The sequence below is a fragment of the Aptenodytes forsteri genome, unplaced genomic scaffold (assembly GCF_000699145.1).
Source record: "Aptenodytes forsteri isolate BGI_AS27 unplaced genomic scaffold, ASM69914v1 Scaffold270, whole genome shotgun sequence".
Classification (NCBI taxonomy): Eukaryota; Metazoa; Chordata; class Aves; order Sphenisciformes; family Spheniscidae; genus Aptenodytes; species Aptenodytes forsteri.
Genome location: NW_008794631.1, coordinates 1,943,990 through 1,968,019, shown reverse-complemented (window position 1 = coordinate 1,968,019; position 24,030 = coordinate 1,943,990). Strand labels below are relative to the sequence as shown.

The 24,030-nt window shown below is 34.6% G+C and overlaps 1 protein-coding gene across 1 annotated transcript in view; it reads left to right on the top strand.

Moving 5' to 3' along the window:
* Positions 1–24,030, top strand: part of BBS9 (Bardet-Biedl syndrome 9) — a 100,196-nt gene that overhangs the window by 64,430 nt on the left and 11,736 nt on the right. The window contains exons 10-16 of the mRNA XM_019470538.1: positions 6,263–6,444; positions 9,752–9,828; positions 12,162–12,215; positions 15,259–15,361; positions 16,322–16,426; positions 18,546–18,560; positions 22,282–22,422. Of these exons, the coding sequence (XP_019326083.1) occupies positions 6,263–6,444; positions 9,752–9,828; positions 12,162–12,215; positions 15,259–15,361; positions 16,322–16,426; positions 18,546–18,560; positions 22,282–22,422 (677 nt within the window). The remainder of the gene's footprint in view (positions 1–6,262; positions 6,445–9,751; positions 9,829–12,161; positions 12,216–15,258; positions 15,362–16,321; positions 16,427–18,545; positions 18,561–22,281; positions 22,423–24,030) is intronic.

Here is a 24,030-nt window from a genome sequence, read left to right as displayed (position 1 = left end):
TGCCACTGTCTTAGATATGGAACTGTGATAATAAGAAATGCAACGTGGAAGTTAGGAACTTTTCCTTGAATATATTATACGTCAGAGCTCTTTACATTTTTTTGCCTAAAGCAAGATCACATATTTCTGGAGGCCTGTGTCATCACCCTGAATATTCTGTTTTTATTCTACCTTGTGACAAATACTAATTTTAACTTAAATCTGCATTTTGTGTAGCTGGCTAATAAAACCTTCACTGCTTTTAAAATAGTTTTAATTTTATATTTAAAAACCAAGAAATTAAGTTGGTTAATCCTTCAGGTAAAAATTAATTTTATGTGTAATTTGTAGCATGAGCTTAGATCGCGTGTCTAGCCTGCCTATACCAGTATGTGTGTTCCCTGCCTGAAGGAACCAGAAGATGATGTTGTGCATGGAAGTCTGTCCCTCTGCATGCATTGCTAAATCTTAACCTGTTAAGATTCCCTTACATGTAAACTTTCAAGCTATTATACTAACCCTGTTAAAAAAAAAACCTGCTTCATTTAATGTGATATGGTAACTTTTAGGGCTCTCCTGTGTGAAAGCTGTGCTGCTTGGCTTACCCTCACAAGCCTTGTTTTGCTGCCCTGCAGGTGGCAGTAGTGGCCTGGCAGAAAAGACCCCTGACCCAAGCTTTTCTGTGTAGTGTTTGTTTTTAACTTGGCAGTAAAAGTAAAAACAATTAATTTCCATTGCTTTTTTTCATTTTGTTTTTTGGTGGAAGATGCTCCTTTTTATTTGGTTGCTGGATGGCGTTTGGCCTTTTAGGCAAAGAGTCTCTTTCAGAGAGAAAACTACACAAGCTAAGGACTTGTCTGAATTTGTTGTGCAGTAAGGCACTACTTTGCTGTTTTGCTGTGTGGTGTCACCGTGTAAAGGTGCTAGTGAAAATGTCTTCACTCCCAAGTAGAGAGTGAAAGTACTATGTAAGACCTGGAAGCTGGAGAATCCTTCAGGCATTCAAAATGGTAACACTCTGGCCCATTTCAGGTTTTACTCAGTTCTGATTCTCAGTGGATTTCAGTGCTTATAAGAGGGGATAGGTGTTGACCTGTTGTTCGAGTCATAACTTCTCTTTTCTTAACTGCTTTTCCACTGGTTATCAAGATGAAATCATGTTTCATTTCCTTCTTCCTCTTATATGTATTTCATAATTTTTTTAGCTAGATTTGTGTCTGGTATTCTGTTAAGATCAGGAATCCTGAAGTATCACACAAATGGGAAAGATGAAGAATGCTTTTCTATAAAGCAACAGCACAAATTATTTACCACTTAATGATATTCAATATAATTACGTATTGTTAAACGATTATAATTGAACACTATATTTACATTATATGTTTGCATGCCTTCTGCAGAGTGTGCAAAGTGTGTTAAATACATAATATAAATAGCCTTAAAAGAATTTTAGTTTATGAGAGCAAACAGATTATCCATTTTCATGTGTAATAGCAAAATGGGGAAGTCTTACACATACAAGTATTACTTTTGATGTAAAGTTGAACAAAGTTTTTTTTTTAATGAGGAAGGGGTTTCAAAAGGAGCCTGAGGGTGCTCCACAGATACCCAAAACCAATTAAAAATTGGTGTTAGCTGGCACTGAGTCACACCAGGTATACTTTAAATATTCAGCTGAAGGTCTGATTTTGGAGTGCATGTTTAATAAGAGTAAGATGGGCTTTTGACTTTTACTCCCATTAGTTCATGTTAGAAAATTCTTATAGTTTATTACTCCTACTCTGATCTTCCTTCATGATTTTATCAGATACTTCACACAGTTACAGCTAAAATGACATTGAAATGGTAGTGAAACTTAGAACAATTTGGATTTTCAAAAGCATTAAGCTAAAAAGTGCTATTGCAGTTATGCTCTTGCATATAATTACTTTAGAGGATGATAAAATGAGAAGAGAATTGGACTCAAAATGCTTGAGCGCAATTCAGGAATTAGTTTCCTAATTTAGTAGTTTATAAATAATACATTATCAATAAGGGACTGAAAGTAATATTGCAGAACATCTTGTTTTCTAAAACGATTGGTATGTGTAATATCAATTAAGACTACTTCTGAAATTGAGGTAGAAGTTTTATGTGCTATTATAAATAATTAAAGCTGTAAATGGTGTCAATAACCAGACCTTGTCCTAAGAGTTGTCCAAGGCTTAGCTTGTGTCATTCAAGTAGAACTCAGAATTACAGATTCAACTTGTAAGTCAATTGTTTGAGTGATCAGTTTGGTATTATATAACTGGAAACATGCAAAGCATTTTAATTTCTTCAAGAATTATGTTGTGAGCAATTTGTTTAACAAGAGAAGACCTACAAAAAGCATATGCCGTTATTACTATCCAGAATCCAATAAAAGATAGTTTTTCAAATTATTACCATATGTGTGTAGGAGTTGCTTTGTACTGTAAAGTTATTTTAGATACCAGAATAATTTGTTTCATACTTTGAGTTCCTCACTGTTAAAGTGTCCCCTTAGATTTGCTATTACCTTGACTATTGTGTGATATATAGTAAAAAAAATAGTTTACAATAGAAGAAATTTAACAAGTAATTGAAATTCCAGATTGTGTGCAAAATGTGCCAAATGAAGTAATTGTATTTGCAGGGATATTCTATGAGTGCAGTAGCTGTGGGGAAACTACTATAAAAATGTTAAATATGCTCCCCCTCCCCCTGCCGTCTTTAACCACTGTTATAAAAACTTGAGAAAATAACGCAATCTTGACTGGTTGACAAACATTCCAACAGAGAAATTAATGTATTATTTAAATCATACGTTATAACTGGTTACCCATATTTTTCTTATTGTTTCTATTAATGTACAAATTAATGGACAGCTTTAACAAGGAAAGATTACTGAAAAAGGCTTTTTTATATTTGTATATGTTTCATGTTGAACAATCTTCTTAGGACCCAGCAGAACAGTAACTGAAGCAAAGTGTCATGTGTAATGCTGCTTTCTTAAACCAATGCTTTCGTCTCTGAGCTAGTGCAGACTTAAAGGATGTCATGACTAACAGGAAAGTTGGTTGAAATGAATTTATTTTAAGATGGAGTTTTTGAATGTGCATTCTGTAATGCTGACATAAACTCAGAAGTTAAGAAAAGTGTAATTTATATAGAAAAATCACCTCATTGATTTGAGTTGATTTTGTTTGATAGACTGATTACCGGCAGATGACTGCCAACTTAAAGGTACATAGGAAGGACTGTATTTACAAACCACTTTTGAATGTATTATACTTCAGTAGTGTATATCATCAAAGATTTATTGCTAACAGTGTAGCTATATTTCTTCATGCCCTTTTGATTTACATTCAGATGTCTTCATGGATCTTTTGTTCTTAGCTTAACAGATTCATAGTCTCAGGAAAGAAATCTCAAGATGGTCCAAAGCCATTGCTGGAGAATTTTAGAAATGGTCTTATTTTCAGGTGTCACTTTTCTTTCTCCGGTTGTGGAACAAGCTCATGATGAAGTTTCTCTTGTTGTCCCATTTTTTTTTTTAGCAACTTCATTATTTGCTCTAACTAAATAGCAAAGTGTGGGGCAGTGTATTTGGTAGCGTGGTAGCATCTGCTTCAATAATATCCCTTTTTTAAAGACTTTGCTGCGCTCATGGCCAGCATGGCAAAGTTCTTTGCAAACACTTGGCAGGCATTAAGCAAAGTCCTATACATTAGGTGTTATTTGCATACCTTACCAAGACTGTGTTATGGTCCAAGTATTCACAATAGTCTGTCTCCTTGCGTTGTTTGTATACAGATCTCAGGGTTAGCCCAATGTATTCATTCCATGTGTTAGCCAGAATTCTGTAAATGGTAGCATAGATGTGTGTTGTACAGGGCTTTTTGGACATAAGAAGACTAGGATGAGCAGTTCTGCATGTAATTCCAACAACAGACCCAGTCCTGAGCAAGGAAACCAACTATAGTCAGCAACAAATACTCAAGCAGCCAGAGAAACCAGGACTCATGCTTAGTTCCACTTTCTCTCACTTTGGATTGATAGTTTACAATTTGTCAGAAATAACGGATACAAACGCCAAGTTTACAGGTCACAAATAGGCCATCACATTCACAGCATGGCTACTAACACAGGTACTGGATATGTAAGCTGAAAATCAGTGCTAAGTCTTCTACTTTCTTTTCTTAAAGTATTTGTTGGGGAGACTTGGCATCTTCAGCCTTATGGTGCTCACGAAGACAGCTTCCTATTAGTTTGCTTAGTTTTTGTCGTGAATGTTAATATACATTAAAAATTGCGGTGGTAGCTGCAAGCTTTTCTGTGGCAATAGGAACAGTATTCCTGAAATAGAAGACTGGTTATGTTTAACCTGAGCTTATATAATAGATAAGTGGAACAGTGTGTTTTGAGTCCTATTATGTGTGTTCTGTTCCAGAAAGCATTTCAGATTTGCATGTTCCACCTGCAGCGTGGGACTAACTGGCGATACCTGTTGTCCAAAAAAAACCAACCCCAACCAGTTTCCATCCATTCATAATCCAACCAGGAGATTTATTTCATTCACTGAGTAAAAATTACTTTCTGCAGAAAGAGAAAGCTCAAACTTACCTGCAGCAACTACTTACTTGTATAGTGCCCAGTGGGGTCTTCATTTCTGTCTGCAGTTATGTAATGTAACTGTATTGAGTTCAGATGATCTCAGTTACAGTATAGTTTTTCCAGAATATTTGATCGCAGTTGTGAAACCAACGCTGGGATTGTGGCTTTAGCGTTCTGTAAAAAGACATTTTGGACTGTCCAATTGGACCATCAGTTATCAAAATTAATCTGTGACACCTGTCTGCCTTCATAATTACTTATTACACTCCAAAATTTTGGAATGAGGTTTCCTGTCTGTGCGTACTGGAGCCATGCTACAAGACAACATAGGAAACCAGAGAGAATTCTATTTTTTTATATAGCTACCTGGTTTTTAATGAGGATTGTACTAGAGGAGGCGCTTGAAAGGTATCGGCATATGTAAGTTAAAAGAATTTTTGTTAATTCTTTATGAATTTTAGCTTGAACACTTATATAAATGAAATGTTTGATATGGGTTTAATTAGTGGGATAGTGCATTAGGCTTTCTTTTAAAAATTAAGTTTTATAGGTAAGAATTAAATTTGATCTATCTTTGCTTTATATGACAGTTGTATTTGACGCAAAGGCAGTGTCTGCTATAAGATATTCTAAATATGGAATAAGAGCAAATTATTGTGAATGTGTCACCTCATGATTATGAAAATAAATACAAGCTTTTACTTTAATTAAGAGTAAGCATTTTAAAAAATAAAATGAAAGTTATCTTTCTCCTAACTTTTGCTGTTAACATCTATGCTAGTCTTTCTTTACTGTTCAGTTCCTCTTCTGTTTAGGAATAACCTTCAAGTTAAGCAAAATGTTGGCAGTACTCCCTGTTGTCTTATAATTTGTTAAATACTTTCCTAAATCTCACATTTGCATGGTACATGATCAGATAAGCAAAATGAGTGAGATTTTTGTAAGAGTAAGTTCAATGAAGCACTGTTGCCTTGGGAGAGAAGACACGATAGTGTAGCTAATAAAACACTCATTTGTATTGATCCAGAGCAGTGTTAAGGGGAATCTTCTGGATCCATGTGGCTTCCTTTCAGAAAGATACTGCAGAGAAGAGCCAGCCAGGGTTTGAAGCCAGCACAGTAGCTGCAGTAGCAGCCAAAGAATGGGTTAGGGGTGCTACTGATGCCATCAAAGTCCTACTGCTGTCTTCACTGTGAACATGTTCCATCCTTTCGTGATTTCTTCTAATGCATCCCTTCCCTTACTTAGTGTTCCATTTAGCTAATTCCTTTTCCTGCATAGCAACCTGAATGCTTCAAAAAACTTAAGTAACAATTTGTGAATAAAAAATGTTACAACTGTACTGTATACTCAGCTTTTTTGTTCTGATCCTTTCCTTTACCTGTGTTCATTATACAGATTCTGAGATACTTGGGTGTTGTTTTAGTCTTCCATCTAGCACAGACTGGTTCTTCGGTGTGATTGCAATAAGTGGGAGTAATATGAATAAACACATCTGAATTGAAGAATAAATATTGTTGTTTTCTTTCGGTCAAAGAATCTCATTAAAAACAGGAAGTTCTATTATATTTGTAGATGGAACAGTAGAAGCAGCATAAATTCAATGTTATTGCTTCTGTGATTCTTCCCAATTTCTTAATGAGCTTTTTTTTTTTTTTTAATGCAGAGACTTGAAGGGTGTTATAGTCACTCTGAGTGACAATGGGCATCTTCAGTGTTCCTACCTTGGAACTGATCCTTCACTCTTCCAGGCTCCTAGGGTTGATTCTAGGGAAATAAACTATGAAGAATTTGATGCTGAAATGAAAGAGCTTCAGAAAATCATCAAGGAGGCCACAAAAACACAAGGTATACTTCTCCCTTTTCTATAGTTGTACGTACTTTAGACCACCTGACTTTCCTTGTGGCACTTTAAAGTATTTTGTTTTCGTACTTTAACCATAATTACATTTCTGTAGGAAATTTAATAAAGTTTAGGTTTTAATTAAAAAAAGTACAAACAAAATCCTAGACTGTAAGGCCCTTGGATAGAGTTTTTTCTTTGTATTTTCCTAACGCCTGTTGGAACTTTCAAGATATTTACATCAGGTTGCAGATAATTCTCACTAGTGCAAGGGTTCAGAGAAAAAACTGACAGTGCATGTACTATCCAAAGGCAAGAAAACTTAAGGAATTTCACAGCAACAGTCTGATATACTTAGGCTTCAGAGAGAGCAAAAGTATTGCAAATCCTGTTTTATTATTACAAATGGCTTCTTAAGTTATGCAATTAACAAAGAATGACTTTTGTTAAAGCAACTTTTTGTTGCTTTAACTTCTTTCAAAAGCAATTGTATTTGAAGAACACAGTGAGAGAAATCAAAATGCAAATAACTGATCATGATAAACTCTGGAATTTACATACATTGCTAATAACTTGCATTGATTTTGTTCAAGTAAGGGTACGTAATTTCTACAGAGATCTTTCCGAGTTTGTGTTTTCATAACTGAGTTTTTAAACAGTGTACCTGACTTGCACAGGGAATTGGAAACGTGATTTTACAGGAAACTATGGAAAAATCTTAGACAAATAGAAAGAATGAATTAAAATCTTTTCCTGGTGATAGTTAGCATGTTCTTAAAATGCATTAAAGAAATAGTCGTGGCTTTCTGTGTGAAAAAGAGAGCGAAAAAGCTCAGAGTTGAAATCCCTAGAAAATAAGAAATTATTTATCTGCAGTCGTGAGCTTGATTCTACAACTCAAAGATTTCTTTTTTGTAATTGCATATAACTTTGTCCATTATTGTGATAGAAGTATCAGTTTTTTAATTTTACATTTCCAGTAATTGGTTATTTAAGCATATAGATGTGGGTAAATTCCATTGATTTTTACCACAGCCCTTCTTTATAAGTATTTGACAGTTTTGTCTGGCTATCATAACCAAAGGAAAGAAAAACATGATGGAAGGAATAAATCCATTTGACGTGAATCAACTTCAGTTTGTTAGTTTTAACATATTGTGTGGAAGATCTAGAGAGAGAGAAAGGAAACACAGCTGTCCTTTATAACTTTTCTAATAACTGTCATGGTGTCATTGACAAGTTTACTGTGAATATTGTTGATCTTTTCCCCATTCTCTCTTCCTCGTAATTTTTTTCTTCCTCAATCTTTCTAATCTGATTTAAGGTGTACAGTGGTGTTTTCAGATGAGTTTTTATGAATGTTCTTTTCGTTGTGGAGAGATGCTCTAATGATGTTGTGTTTGGCTTTAACTGGCTGTAAAACTTGTGAGAAAACCTTTTTTACAACAAAACATTTTACTTACGAAGAATGCCTTTCAGTTTCGGATGTTTTGGCTTTGTTTCATTTTGGCTTTCTTCTTAGAACTTTAGCTAAGTCTTAAAATAACTGGTAATCGTGTCTGGTTGAATACAAAACACTTTTGAACGTTGGTCACCATTAAGTTACTCCTAAGCATGATCTTTAAAATGAGCCATTGACTTTTCTGTCTTTTGGATTCATGTTTGTGCAGTAAGAGCTTGTGTTGTTTTGAAAATATCTACCCTTATATGGAAATAATTTTTCTTTGTTTCATTTTGACTTCCAAACATGGAAGGTATTTAGAATTAGGTCATCATATAAAAAAAAAACCAACTTAGAGTGGTTCTTTCTATAAATGTCTTGTATTTCTGTCCAGTGCTGACCATTAAACTGTTGAACTTAAGCTGTTTTATACATTTTAAAGAATAAGGATTTACATTATAAACTGATGAAACATTTTAAAATCTTAACTGTTATACTAACTTAAATCTAGTGTTACTTGCATCAGTCTGGATGACATAAGTGATTAAACATAGGTGTTTTGGCTCAGTTTAATACTAACAAAAAGCTGATACTTGTATGCAAACTTCGGTTGTGATCTCTGTCCTATTTCTAATAGAAAAATGACTATATGGCAGAAGTTGCATCATATTTTGCTTGAAGAAGCAACCTGAAGAGAAATGGTTAAGAAGAGATAGAAAAGGAAGATATTTTCTTATCTGTACAAGTGGACTGAATTGTGCTGAGCTATGTGTAATTGGCAGAACCAGTTGTGTGCAATTGTGGCAGTATGAAACAGGCCTAGGCTTCTTTGGTAGATGGTATTGGAAGAATATGTTTTGGGTTTGCTTTTTTTCTTTGTAGTAAAGAGAGGCATTTTTCTCTGAGCAAAAGAGAATGAAAACTTGTTTTCTGTCTTCATCAAAATCTTTTCCCTTAACCCTCCTGTTAGAAAGAGATAATGTGCTGCCTACTAGTTCTGGGTCATTTTCAGGATCCTATGTGTAATAATAAAATTCTTTTTTACTTTAGGAACTATACATTTCCTGTTTGTGTTTTTCTTTTTCCAATACATTTAGTATTAAGAAATAAAAGGGCTTTTCAGAAAAATGCAAATACCTTAGAGCTCGACTTCTGAACTCTTAAGAGGAGATTATGTAATTCCTCGTGGTATTTAAGTGCCTAGCTTTTAATCCTTACAACTTTTTTTTATATATGCAAATCTGCATAAGGTTTTGTATCATGGATATAAACAAGTTTGTAGCATTCTTTGCCTTGTATGTTGACAGTCCTGGAAATCATCAGGTAATATATTGAAACCAAGCCCCATATAATGTTCTGTACATAAAACTTTCATATGCCTTCTTACACAGAGGAATTTTAAAACCTGTTTTAATTCTACACTATTAGGCACAGAATCTTTCTGTGTCTAATGTATTCATTATCAAATTATTTAGATGAAAGTGCCATGAGATGTGCGGTGTGTATTTTGGAGATAGTTGTTTATTATAGGTGTATTAGTATATGCATGTGAGGAGGAAAGTTTAAAAATTCCTTGCAGTCTCTGAAGATCATGGATAGTAGGTGTAAAATCTTGTTATAGAATGCATCTAAATCCTTTTTTCATACATAAATCAGAAATCCAGAATGAGATCCAGGTTTCGATTTTCTGTAGAAATCTTATAAAATTGGGAAGTTTCTTTGGTCAAAAATCACATGCATTGTTCTTTTTTTCCTTTACACTAGCAGCTGTAATGATATAAGTCTGAAACTTGATGCTGTTCAAGTTGTATTATTTTTAGAAGTGTAGCTGCATGTTTGTTAAAGGAGAGCTGATTTACTTTTTCTTTCAGATATTTTGCCCAAATCTGAAAAATACAGAGATCTAATTGTCACAGCAGAAGTTTCGCCTGATTTGGATGCAGAATCTGTATGTACCAGTATAAAAAGGAAATTACTCTGAAAACATTGGTTTCATACATGAGTAAATAATGGTTGATCATGGATAGTGATTACTACATATTTATATTTGTGGGACTGAGCTTCTGCATAGCCCCCAGTTTTCCATCAATTAAAACGCACTTTTGTTAATGATTTTAACTAGAATTATTATTTAGTATCTTCTGTCTGGGGACCTTTAGATTCTTGGCTAAACAAATGTACATGAACGAGAACTTAGGATCTGGAATAACTTGGTAGTGGTGAGAATTTGTAATGGTGAGCAGTTAATAATATGGGGGGAAACAGTAGAAGTGTCACCCCGTGGATCTTTTAAAGATAGAATACATGAACCACTCAAAGGTGTATTGTAAGAAATAATCTTTCTCTGGCAAGGCATCATGCAATATTCTCTGGTGTTGCAGCCTAATTAGTTTATTCATCTTGTATACATATGTAGTTTATAAAAATTTATTCAAATTAAGATTCAGGAGAGCTTGTATTGTCTCTTAAAACTTTTCACTTTAACATTTCAGAACATACTCATTGCACTAGAACATCTGTAATTAGTCATTTCTGACCACTAATTTCTGCAAAACTGATTTTCAGGGCTACTTACTGGTTAAAAAATACACAAGGAGCTGCTTTTTAATACATTTATATATATATTTGATATATTTATTTAAACTCTGTTATTATTACTACTGCTACCTCTACTACTATTATTCTTTGATAAAAGGACCTCTTTATAATGTGTGCTAGTGTCCTAGCACTTGTCTGTGGAAAAAAGGACAGTGTGACATGGTCTTGGCTAGCTGCAATAATCTGCTCACAACACTTAGAACTGTGAGGTCCATAGAATGCTGTAATGCTGCTGTGCTCATTTGCTCAACCTTCCGGATGCAACCTTCCGGTCTGTTTCATATATAAGTAACTCAATATATCAATCAAACCACAGCCTTGAATCTTTATTTCCCAAGGCTGACCAATATCGTAGTTTCCTGTGTGGTAGGCTTTCCTGGGGGTTCCTTCAGTAGCCATCTAGAAAGGGAAAAACTGATAAGATACTTCATGGGGAAGGATCAATACAGCAAATGTGGGAACAATTTTAGGGCTTTTGCAGTGATCTTGGAAACTACAGGCTTGCAGATACTACTTCTGCGCTTGTGAAAAGATATAAATTGTGATGCGTGTGGTAAAAGCAAAGAGGATATAGATGTATTAAAATGAATTAGGTAAGCAAGTGGAGGACCATTCTGGTTATTTAACACCACCTCCTGCGTGTGGCCTCTGATCCAGGAAGTCCAGCTGATTTCTGAAAGCTGAATATGGTAAGGATCAATCTCTTTGCACCCCTGCTATTGCTTCAGGATCAACCACTGGTCACCAGAGACAGTGGGCATGACAAGCCAGTATGAAAGTAGCTATGTTTTTTTAACTAGAAAAGATACACAGTGTACAAATGAAAGTCCCATTTGTAGAACCCAGAGAGCCTACCAACTTCCTGACTTCTTAGGAACTTTGCAGATGTGGACCTTATATGGGCATGTTGGGATGAAAAGGAGGGTGGGTAGAGGACATCAGATTGTTCTTAATTTACTCTTTTATCATGAGAAGGTGTAAGTTCAAGTCAGTAATTTGGTATTATGGCAGAAGTGAAGTGTTTCTTTAAAATGAAATAGTTTAAACAAACAGGAACATTTTCTTAAACTGTAGGGACTGACCTGTTGCAAAATGAAATACAAGCATAAAATAAGATATTAAAATAGACTGCAAGGTCAAGATGAATTTTGAATTCGATGGAATTACCTATTGTAATAGATATTAGCAGGAGTATCAAGATGCCTGCTATAATTTTCTTTTGAAGTTCAAAATATATTTCTGATTATAAGATAGTGTGTGATGATTTTATAGTACATACTATGGTGTGTATGTAATATATTGGCAGACTGGAAGTCACCTTTCCCTACTGAATAACAGAAAGTATTTCCAGAATTTAAATAAATATACAGTGGAAAGTAGTGTGCCAAACAAAACAGTTTCAAATATTCATATATACATCAGAGTGTGTTAGTTTCTTATATACACAACATTCATGACCTTTTGCTATCCTTTTTGCAGGCAATTTTGAACGGAGGCTTTACATTTTCAGAAGGAACTCAGAAATGTATTTTGTGTATTTTAATCTGTCATAGGAATGATAAGTCCTTTACTGTTAATTCCCTGTTTACTGAGTTGATGGTAGGAAAGTAATATTGCATTCACTGTGTTCACTCATTCATGTGTAATATTGAATTTACTCTGTTTTCATCTTTTTCCTCACAGCAAGCCATTGACAGTGAGGTAAAAGCAGAGGCAATACCATCAGTCACAGTAAAGGTACTGTGTCTAACTCAAACAGAAGCATTCAAATAGTGGTGGCAAATTTTGACAAACCTGTCACTTTCTGTATATTTCACTTAGATCATGAAAATGAGTAAAATTTGAAATGCAATATATACTTAATTCTTTTTCTCCTTAGTATGATGAGGTGTCATTCTAGCAAGCCTTCTGCTGAAGTCAGAAAGCGATTGAAGATTTATTTTTGATAGGCTTGTCAAGAAGCAGACACAAAAATATTATTAGGATGGAATGAAGTTGTTTTTGAAGCTATCAGAATAATTTTTCCAACACTTTTCAAAGGGAATAAATGTTTGGTTACTTGAAATGTGAAGTTTATCTTCAGCTGTCTTTTTAGTTGTCAATAAGCAAAAATAGACTTTCTTTTGTAAAACGACTTTCATAGCTTTTGCTAGTGAAAAAAAATGCTAGGAAAATCTAATTTGAAATTGACATCATTGCAGGCCTCCATAAGAGTTGCTACCTGTAACTGATTCTAAAGAAAGTGTGACAGTGTGTGTGTGCATACATGCATATGTGTGCAAGTGTAGTTTCTCCTCAGTATTGCCTAAAAAGAATTATGATTTTTATTTCTGAGTTTGAGAGGATCTTCTAGGAATAGCAATGGAGCCTTATTTTTGAGGAACTTGCAAGTTCTCTCCCTGTCTTGAGTGAAAAGTTCAGAGGGTAACTGGACTATTTATTGAACCAGATTCCCTTACACTAGTGTGGTTTAGTTGTACTTGGTCCAACGTCTTTCTCTGCATTTTTAAATGCTAAAATGAAACAGGATAAAATCCTAATCCTGATAAAGTCTGTGACAGTTTTGCTCAAAGAAGTTTAGATGAACAGCATTGGACTTTGAATCAGGCTGTTTGTGAATATAAGGGTACCTTAAAATATTCAATGTAAATTTAAATTGCCTCCAGAAAGGTATGAATTTATCAGCTTTTAGTTTACACTGGAGCCAATATATTGCATAAGTGAGTTATTACAGAGGAAAGTATTGTGTTTATAATTGCCAAATTCAATTTTTGCAGAGCGGTTACGATTTCAATATTGGGAACACAGGTAGCTCCCATTGTTCTCCCTCATCTGCTCATTATTGCTATTGTAAGGGCAATGGCAAACACTGTTTAAAATGAGCATGGATGTGTTTATATATTTGATCAGCTTTTTAATGGGAAGATTTTATAATTCCCCATTCTGTTTTCATGTTTATGCATCTTATACCTTTTAATGAAACAAAAATAGTAAATGTAGGAGTTACCATGCATTCAGTTTTTTCCAGAATGTTTTTCCTGTGATAAGTTCATTTAACTGATCTTCATATATCTCCTTTCTAATTAATTGCAATTGATGGAAAAGTCCTTTTAATTAATGGATTCAACTCTTTAATATTTACAAAGTTATAAGCATTGGTTCTTATGAAAGTAAGAAATAATTGTACATTATAGTTGCGTGTTATGACTCCTGTCAGACTAATTTTAACTTAGCTCTGCATTTGGACAAGTTGAGAACAATTTTGATAAATTTTAAAATTAAATATTTTCTTGAACTGCACAACTGCAACCAATGTATATGTATACCTTGCATGTTTTCTACAAAGTTGGTAATGTTACTAATGAATATTATTTGGCCATTGTAATGGTGGTTGTTGTACCCAAAAAATCTGTAGGCAATGCATCATGCTCTAAAAAAACTCCCAGAATTTGTGACACATTTTTATTTTAAAAATTTAATTTTTAAATTTAATTTTGCACCAATGACAGGCCTGTCAGAAAAGTTTTAATAAAATTAAACTTTTGACAAAAATTTCTGGATAAGAGGGTTCTTCACTTCAGGCTCCTATATGCAGCAGAAAGCCAAACATAATTGAGAAATGCACTGAAGTAACGTTTGCCAGTAACTTCAAATGTCGCTGTCTTGATTACAGATTCTGAAATGTGCAGTCTCATGTCTGCATGTTTTTAGCTTAGTTATTGGCGTAACATCTGTAAGGCTATTGATTCCATCTTCATTGTTCATCTTATTGAGATTCTGGCTTCAGAAAATGGGGCAAAGTTTACCTGATATATGTACAGAGGTAGATGTGATCCTTCCTTGCTAGCATTAATAGCGATGGATGATCTGAGGGCCTATTTGCAGCCCAAATGTATTGTTAAACCAAAATAAATGTTGATATTAATTCTGTTAAAGTAGTCAAACTTCCTAACACTCGAGTAATTTTATAACTAATAGTATTTTCCTAAACTGGTTTAACCTGGCAGTAGTGAGCTCCTTGGTAGACCAGCAATACAAAACAGATGATAATAGGTAGCAGATACGGTCTGTGTATATGCAGACGACATTCAGATCTCAGTCACCACTATACTTTCACAACACTGAGTTAAGGACATTCTTTTGATATCCATTGGTTTTGCAAAGAAATAACTGCCTACAACAGAAGCAACCAGGGCCCCTCCATGTTTATGGTTAGGTCGGCTCTCATAATCTAGAGTTGTAGTTGTGCTGGGTATCCTGTATATTGAATTTTAGAATTTGTTTGCAGTAAAAAATCAAATAGAACTTAACTCTGAAGTTATTCGGAAGACTATGCATTGCTCTTTGCAGTTAAAGGAAATAATTTTTTTGGTTAGCTTTGTTTTTATTCTTTTCGGTTTTTTACTTTAGTCACCTAGAAGAGGCAACATTTTGTTTTTATTTACATTAGAACAAATGCACATGACACTTGCAAAATATTAACATTTTAATTAACACTGTAGCATTAGTTTGTCTTGGGTTAAAATTACAAAGAACATGAGAAATCCCCTCAGTTTTTTGTAGCCTTTCAAGTTATTGTGTTCCATTATTGTCTGTAAGTAAATAACAATTGTAAAAGGAAAATACTGGTTTTGAAGTTGAAATTTGAAGTTCTTAAACATTGTTGCTGAATTGCTCTTTGCAGGTTTTTCATATCTTTTTGCTGGTTATGTTTGTTTTCTGCTATGCAGAGATTAACTTGTTGCTTTCTTCAAATACTTCTGTATGTCACTTCATTTAGATAACAATACAGAGCAGAGTGACTGCGCAGAAACCAAACCTGGCAGTATGTGTACAAGCTCCATTAGCAGTGACCTGTGACCAGTTCGTCTTTGATGATTTAGGTAAATTATTACAGTACCATTACAGCTATCGTATCATATTACTTCTGAGGATGTTTGAAAGGTGTAGTCCAGCCTCCATCGAGTCCATTGTTGCAGATATACTGCAGTTAAAGCAATTACAAATTTGCCTTGCCTGCACTCTGCAGCTTCTAGATACTGCTTGGTGGAGGACGACAAAGTAGAAAGGAATGGAGTTGTTTCCTTGATTACGGTATGATGCATGGCAGGTGAGGAGAGGCAGGGAGGCACTGTTGTGATGGAGGGAAAAAAAAAAACCAGTTAGTCTGTGGTACTTTTTCTGGGGCATTTTGTTCTGCTGGCAATTCTGTCTATGTAGAAATTGCACTGCTGAGCTAAAAGCAGGGACAGAAAGCTTGTTTACCTGTGGGCAGACTAGCATATGTTCCCAACTTAGCATCAACTGTTTGGTGATTCTACCCTTTTTCCAACTCTGTTGATAAGGCTGCAGGTAGGATTGCCTTGAAGACTAAGTGCAGCTGAAGATCTAAGAAATGTGTCCGGCTGCTTCAGTTAGGACTGCAGACCATTTCTGCTCTGAAATGTGCAGTAATGGTCCCTATTGAAACAGGGCTTTACTGACTGCTGCTCTCATCTGAAAGGATAGTTCTTATGTTTTCTCAACATGTGACAGGAGCAAAGGGCTGATGGCTTTGTAAAAAATTAAAATCACAGTATAAAACTGCATTTGTTTTGATATTCTCTGTGTTCAGTGTGCTGAATTGTTTTATTGGTTATTCTTCAAGATAGTTATAAGTTGGAGAGACTAGTTTGCCTTTTACAAATTATGGATTTAAAAAAACCCATGTCCAGCGATTTGATAAAGGTGAACTGATGGAAACAATTATCATAATTTAGTAGAATATTTCCCAAAGTGCTAGAAAATATATTGCTTTCATTTGGATGCTCCTATTACTTGATTTAATTTTGTATTGTTTTTAGAACCAGATTCATCTGAAACAGTGGTCCTGTCTGTCTTTTTGAAGGGGAATTGTTCTCCATCAGAACTAGAAGGAAATTGCATGGTTTCATATAATATGCCAACAGGTAAGCCACTGGCGATTTCAAATTGATTGGCCTTTTTTGAGGTCGTCTTCTTCACCTATTTCTTATAAATGTTCTTTTGAAATATATTGAAGGCAGTAGTAATTAAAGAAATAATGTGTATCAGAGTCTAGTCTTCAGTTTTAGTTAATATTTTATGTAGTATCATTAAGTTATGTAATTGGTCTTATAGAGGTAAAATCATATGCTTATAGCTTGGGAAGCAGCTGTACAAGCTTTCCCACCCTGTCCTATCAATTTGCTTCTCTTCTGCTCTTTAAGGGACCACCTCTTGGAGTGAGAAGTTAATTACATCTTTATGACTATTCAGCCTTCTGGGCTGCCAACAAATGTGACAATAACTGCCTCCCCACAGCAGAGGAGATTTGAATAAGCATTGGGAGTGATTATTCCTCACTTCCCTTTTAACAGTTGAACATATTCATTCTAAACAAATAAATTAACCCAAAGGAATAGAAACTAAGTTGTTCTGTTTTATAATGCCTTAATGACCCTAGTGATAGAATATGTAAATTTACCCTGCTATCCATAACTGAAGACTGATTAGCTTAGTTTTCTACACGCAGCCTTGTGAATGTGTCAGGCTACTGAGAAACTGTATTTAGGCAGAGCTTCCATGTTAAGTTAAATGTAGCATAAATCAGTTTAAGCTCTCTGTTCTTCACTTCTCACTGCTTGGCTTTGCTCCTGCACCTCCTCCCCTGTTGGGCTTACACAATCAACAGTTACTTCTCAGCCAGATTTGCTGATTTGGTTCACTGTGCAAACATAGAGCTGTGCCAGCACAAAGGGGAGGGTGACATGGAGTAGACTGGCGTCAAAGAAATGCATGTGGAGTTAGGGCTTCTGTGAAGGGTGGTGGTCTTGAGTACCTTATCCTATGTAGACACTTTTATTTAAGCATTTACTTCACATCACTTCTCACTTGAAACATTGGGTTTATGATGATAGTCTAGGCTGTGTGATGATTGAAATGTTTATTTCTGGACAAAGCTGAAACATGTTTTTAAAGAACTTGGTCTTACCCTGTTTAGACAAGGCTTGCAGATATGTGCAGACAGGGTGGGAGAGAAAAGGATGCTCCTCCCTTTTTCTTGAGAGCCTGCACAAACAGCTTGTACAACTTCAGTCCCTCTGTATTGTGACTTTGACTGCTTATTTCTTGTGAATGAGATGCTGTACCTTCATAAGTGTCCAACTTAGTCATGTGGCTTTAGACAGGTTTTGTGGTACGACTGTGTAGGTAGTACACTTTTGAGTATCTTGGATCCTCTGATTTTGAAAGCTTGCTTTTTGTTTTGTTGGTCTTGCTTCTGTGATTTTGCTTTGCAAGACCAGAGTATCAAACTTAAAGGGTATTTCTCACCGGCAAATGAATGTATTATTTCTTTCAGGTGATACTACTTAAACTTACACTTATGTTTTAGATACTAGGTTGGATTTTGCCAGCCTTTTGGTTAAGGAAGTAAAGAAATCTTGTATCTTAAGTATGTTTGATTGTTTATATGCAATTAAAAAAAATCCCAGAAGACATGACATCTAACAGAATTAGGGAACTGTAGAAGAAGTTTTAAAAACTTACCTTTAATAGTAGAATTTGGAAGACTTCTAAATAAAGGAGCATAATTAAGATCTTGCTAAATTTTTGGATATTCATTTAAATTATTAAGCTGGGATAATTCTATTCAATTACATACAAATACTAGTGTTACTTGTATAAGGCAATCAAATCCTTAAGTGTAATATACTAGTAAACAAAAATTAAGTGGTTTTGTGGCCTCATTTTATCTGAATAGAGACTTTTTCCTCTTTTGTTTTTTAAGATATCCATATTTGTGGCCAAATCAGTCTTCAGTGTATCTCTGTGGGGTTCATACAGCTGAAGGTTAATGAGTCACTCAGTTGGATGGAATTACACTATTGATGAATGTGGTGTCATGTCTGGTTTTTGGCTAGTATTATGTCTTTATGTATTGTCTACTTAACAAATGCGGCTTAAGTTCTTTAAAACCTGTTACTAAATTTCCTTTTTTTTTCTTATTTGGGTAGCATCTTATGTATTCTTTTTTTTTCTTTTGTCCCATTGCTGGTTATACGGTAGAGCTCAATCCTGAAGGTAAGTGAATGGAAAAAATGCAAAGTTTGAATGGTTTCATGAGTGACAGCATATGCTGAATAAAGCAGATTTGGAAGGGAGCTGTTATTTCACCTATTATTTCTATAACTTCTTATTATCCTTGGTTTGATGCTGTGAAGGTGCGAATATTTGAGAAAATTGAAAGTAAATGAGGCTTAGACATAAGAAGACAATTACCCATGGGGAAAATAAAAAGTAGTAAAGACATTTCTTGGTGAAGTATATTGCACTTTCTCATATGTAGATGGGAATTTTGCAGGGTATTAAGTGCCTTGTGCATTGAGATTGGAAATGGAAAACACAGTTCTATGTTCATTCTTTACCATATTTTTAGTTATTTTTTTCAAGTTTCAGCAAGAACGTAGGCAGCTAAATTATAGCTTTTTTGGTGCAACTGAAACAGCTATTAAGGATTCGTAGCTAATGCTATGCTGTTTGGACTGAGTCTCTCTGAGAATGATGTCACTTAACATCTCTTCATTTCAATTCCTATTGGAAACATTTTATTCAAGGGTAAAAAGCTGCTTTCTAGCTGAGAATACCAGCAATACAAAACCTAGCTGTGATTGTGGTAGATATAATTGCAAAAGGGTACCATTAAAAGACAAAACAAGACTGGAAAGTTAGCTTATATATAGGTAGACTGAAAAGAGAGAAGGGTAGTTTTGCAGTGTAGTTGTGTACATGTGTTGAAAAGATACAGTCCTTGTAGGAGATACTTTACTAACTTTAAAAATATATATTAAGTACAAATTCCCTCACGTTTTGGGGAGGGAAGAAAGTTGCTTGTCATAGATTTAGAGATCAACTGAAAGGGTGTTATACATATAGATGTATGTATATTTGAGTCTTGTTTTTCAATACTTATGCTCTTACGAGCATACTAAGTGAAGTAAAAAAGTAGATAACTGTGTTAATGGTTCCCGTCCTTTTCTGGTTTCTGGATATTTCAGGGGACCTTGAGGTGTCGTACAGGAAATAGATGTTTGAACCATTTCAGTAAAATGCTACTCTTAGCAAGAATAGCTATCACTTTGTGGCAGATTTCTGCTATACAAAGTAATTTTAAAAATTACTAAAAAATAGGGTAAATATATATCTAAACTATGTAAAAATGAATGTATATTATTTGAAAGGGTAACATTCTAAAAATGAAGATTTGGATTTTGTTTTAAGAAATTTCTACTCAAGATGAAAACCTGATGCTGAAGAGAATATTGCGGAGCACAGTAAACTTTGTAGAATTATCTGGGACAAAATTTATTTGGGTTACTGTGAGTTGCACTGGACTAGTTAAATTCAGGGTCATCAATACCAGAAAAAGCATAAATTCTCTGAATATTTAACATCCTAAATTAGAGATCTGAGCTTTAATGTTTTTTATCATGTACATCAATGTTATGTTTCAAATATAATTAAGATGAATGCATGAGTAATTTGGAAATGAAATCGTAACTACAGTGCATGTAACTTTTACTTTTATCAGGTAAGTGCATGGTATGCCTTTAAATAGTAGTAACTTATGAGGTAATGTTACAAAATTTCTGTTGTGTTTCAGATTAGAAGAGAATCTGGGTTTTTTTCCACATTTTTTCTTTATTACAGTTCTAAAATTGTATATCGTGCAATGTATCACAACTCTAGATAAGTGAGATGTATTACTAGACATAACACCAAAAGATTGAGGAAGTTCTGGCTCCCACACTTCACTACTGCTTTGTGTTTCTTTACTACCATTTAAAATTCTGAAATATTCTGAAAGCATTTCCCAGAAAGAGTTTTTCATTGTAGTGATAAATTTTGTTGGAGTTTTTTGGTTTGGTTTTCTTATGTATAGTTGTTTTGGACTCATCAACTAGAAATCTCCCCAGTCCCCTCCCAAAGCCAGATACTATTTGATTTAGTTTTGATTTGACCTTTGTCTGAAATATTGAAAAATTATGTTTATGATGAGGCAGACTGAGAGCAGACTATCTAGGAAAAGCTGGTTTGAAACAAGAAGAAAAACATCTTGTTTTAAATATAAAAATATTTCAAAATCTTTTTGGCTAGTTCTGTCGCTAATTTTTTCCTGTTGATAAGGCTCCATATCTAAGTTCAATAGTAAGATGTTTGTGTTATGTTGTCATCAAGAAAAGATTTTAATTTTCCCATCAGATGAAGAAGATACAGTTGAGTGAATCATTCTGAAAGGTCATGGTTTTATTGTCAGATTTTTCAGGAATTTTCCTTGGAACCCAGGGATATCCTAGTTTTGAGAACCTGTCCTAAGCTTTCGGTTTGTTTTACACCGATTTTGTTTTTTACAAGCTGCTACAGAGTAGTTACTGGGAGGCATTATCAGCCAGCCAAAAGAGCTAATGAATTGACAACCAGAGGGATGAATCTGAGCCTTCTGGTAACATTTTTGCCCGGAGATGAGTCTTAGAAATAATTTTTCATTGCAAGAGATGCGTGAAGCAGCAAACAAACAAAATTGTTAGCAAAAAGGGTTGCTTGGATGACTATTAAATGGTTGAACTCTATTTTTATACTAATCTGCTAAGCTTACATGACTAACCTCTGTGTAGCTATCAGTTTCATGACTTTTCTGTCTTCATATAAACCATGAACTTACTTTATTGTCTCTAAAAATGTACTTTGTTAAATTCTGCTGAGGTGAGTGTTGGGGTTAATGTTTGAGTTTCGTGGGTTATTTGGGAGAGAATGAGTGATTGTTGCTTTGACATTAATACTATTCTCAATAAGATGATAATTGGTGCCTATAGTGATGTCCGTACCCGAACAAAACAAGGTTTCCCTATTAGCTGCTTCATCAAAAAATCCTCCTCAAAAACCCCATAATCTGGCTGCCCAAAAGAGCGAGAACTCCGTATTTCGTAGCAACTAGCACTGTTACCTTTCACATAGAACATACCAGGCAATTTCTGACATGCCAACAATTTTAAACAATGTTTATATTTGAGCAAATTTTTGACACATTCTAATGAACATGTTTTCTAAATGTTAGTGTTAAAACTTTCTCTTTTCTCTTGCACCATTCTGATAAAATTGCATATGATATTAGATCCCAATACCAAAGGCAGTAGCCAGTTTGTTCTACGGTTCTGTTTTATTATGATGCAGTGAGTTGAACGGTAGAATTTAATATACCTTTGGGTAATGATCTCTATTAGATACATCTTTTTTCTAAGCCAAAAACCTCTGACAGATGATATGAAGGTTGCATAGATTTTATTTAAGAGTATAAAAAAAAGAGTAAATGTGTTCTTGAAAAGGATTTAGTTTGTGATATTCCTGATGAAAACGTACATCCTTCAATTTTGTGTTTGAAGCATCAGGAGTAGTCACACAGCTGTCTTCTATGTTAAAGTAGAATTGTTTGTCTAGAGCATTAAATAAAATGTTAATCTTCATTGCATGTTAATTGGCATAAATCAGGTATGCAGTGGATTTGGCTAATAACTCTTGCTTTCCCATTCAGTTGAAAATGTTCACTTGAAAAGGTAATTAAAAGTATTCAAATTTAAAGGTATTTTAGGTGGAAAATTTAGCAAAAGAATTTTACATAGTTTTTGTTTTAACGTATTCCTTATTCACATTAAAAATATCTTGTTATACCTCTTTGAGGACAGCAGTATGAAGTATCTTGTATTCAGTATATGGATATGAAAGATGAATCTGTGTTCTTTCATTTTAGGAATACCGAAAGTTGCACAGTGTAATTTCAGGCTGCCTTTGCGGTTAATTTGCTTTCCAGCTCAACCTTCAAAAGCAGCAAACCACAAGCTAACTATTGATACCAATAAACCTCCCATCAGTTTTCTCACCATTTTTCCAGGTAGGTGTTTAAATAGATCTATAATAGGAAATGTGTTAGGAACTCCAACAGGAATTGTTTGTCTGTGTGAAGTAATGAGGTAATTAACAAAGCTAATGTTAGAATGTTCAAAAAGTACATTTTGAAAGAAATGATGGCATAATATTTCAATAATAATCCACCTGGGCTAGTATATCTGTCCCTGGTAAAACTGCAGTTTTCCTTACACAGTGGGCGTGATATAGATCTAATTTTTATGTATCCAGAAAATCATTTTACATAAAATTGCATCAGTGGTGTTGTAATGGGGAAAACATTACATTTTCGTTTAAAAATAGATAAGCAGGGCATTCGTTTAAAAATAGATAAGCAGGGCAAAGCAGAAGTGGTAAATGTTGTAAGGGGTACAGTTGCTTTGGAGGAGGATTTGTGGAGTTCTTGATATATCGGTCTGGAGCTGATCTTATTTAATAATTTCATTAGCCTTCTTGGACCAAAAAGAAGACATGTACTTAGTGATATTTTCTGATGCGCAAACCTGAGCTACATTTTATATTCAGGGGAATATTAAAATAGTATGAAGGAGGAATTAGGTGCCATTTAGGACTGGAAAAAGAAGAATGAAATTGAGTACTATAAAGTGTAATGTTATGAAAATAATTTCTGCTGTAATTATGTGCTTATAATTTGGAAGAGATAGAGGAGGTGGAAGTTACCACAGGATTACTCTGTGGTACAATATGGTACAATCATAAGCAAACAAATAAGAACTGAGGATGCATTAGACAAAATGTTTCCACACAGGAAACTAATATCATGTTACTATGCACTGGCACACTGAGTGCTGGTTGCTGATATTAAATAAAAATTAATTTAAACTCAAAAGTGTAGAAAAAGGCTATGAACATTATCTAGGGATTTGAAGAGGAGAATTAAAAGAAAGTGACTCATTTAGGTTAAAACACAGGCAAAAAAAGGGAATACAGTTGCCTTCAGTAAATATTTTGTGGCTCTGTCATGGATCTTAGATGATCATATTAGCACAAGAAGAAATGAATAAACAGGGCTTATAAAGTGATTGTGAGTAAGTTCAGTCTGGCAGTGATTAAGTTTCTGAGCTTCAGAGGACTAAGGTTCTGGAACAGTTTTCTGAGAGCTGTATGGGCCAACAACTTTAATATGATATTTTTAAGGTGGAGCTGCATCTCTTTTTGAAAACCTTATAAAGTACATTTGTCTGAGAGCAGTGGAGTAGGTATGGTTGGGTTTTTTGGTAGCATGATTTTCTTCACTTTGAGAGTAAATATACCTTTTCTCTCAAATGGGTGTGCTGTGTAATACTTACTTGAAACAGAAAAACTTTTTTTCGAAGGTCTACATTTCGAGGATGCCCTTATAAAGTACATTTGTCTGAGAGCAGTGGAGTAGGTATGGTTGGGTTTTTTGGTAGCATGATTTTCTTCACTTTGAGAGTAAATATACCTTTTCTCTCAAATGGGTGTGCTGTGTAATACTTACTTGAAACAGAAAAACTTTTTTTCGAAGGTCTACATTTCGAGGATAGACGAAAGAGTCCATCCAGGAGGTTGCCTAGGGTGAGGCAGTCAGCCCCACGCATTATGACTGCCT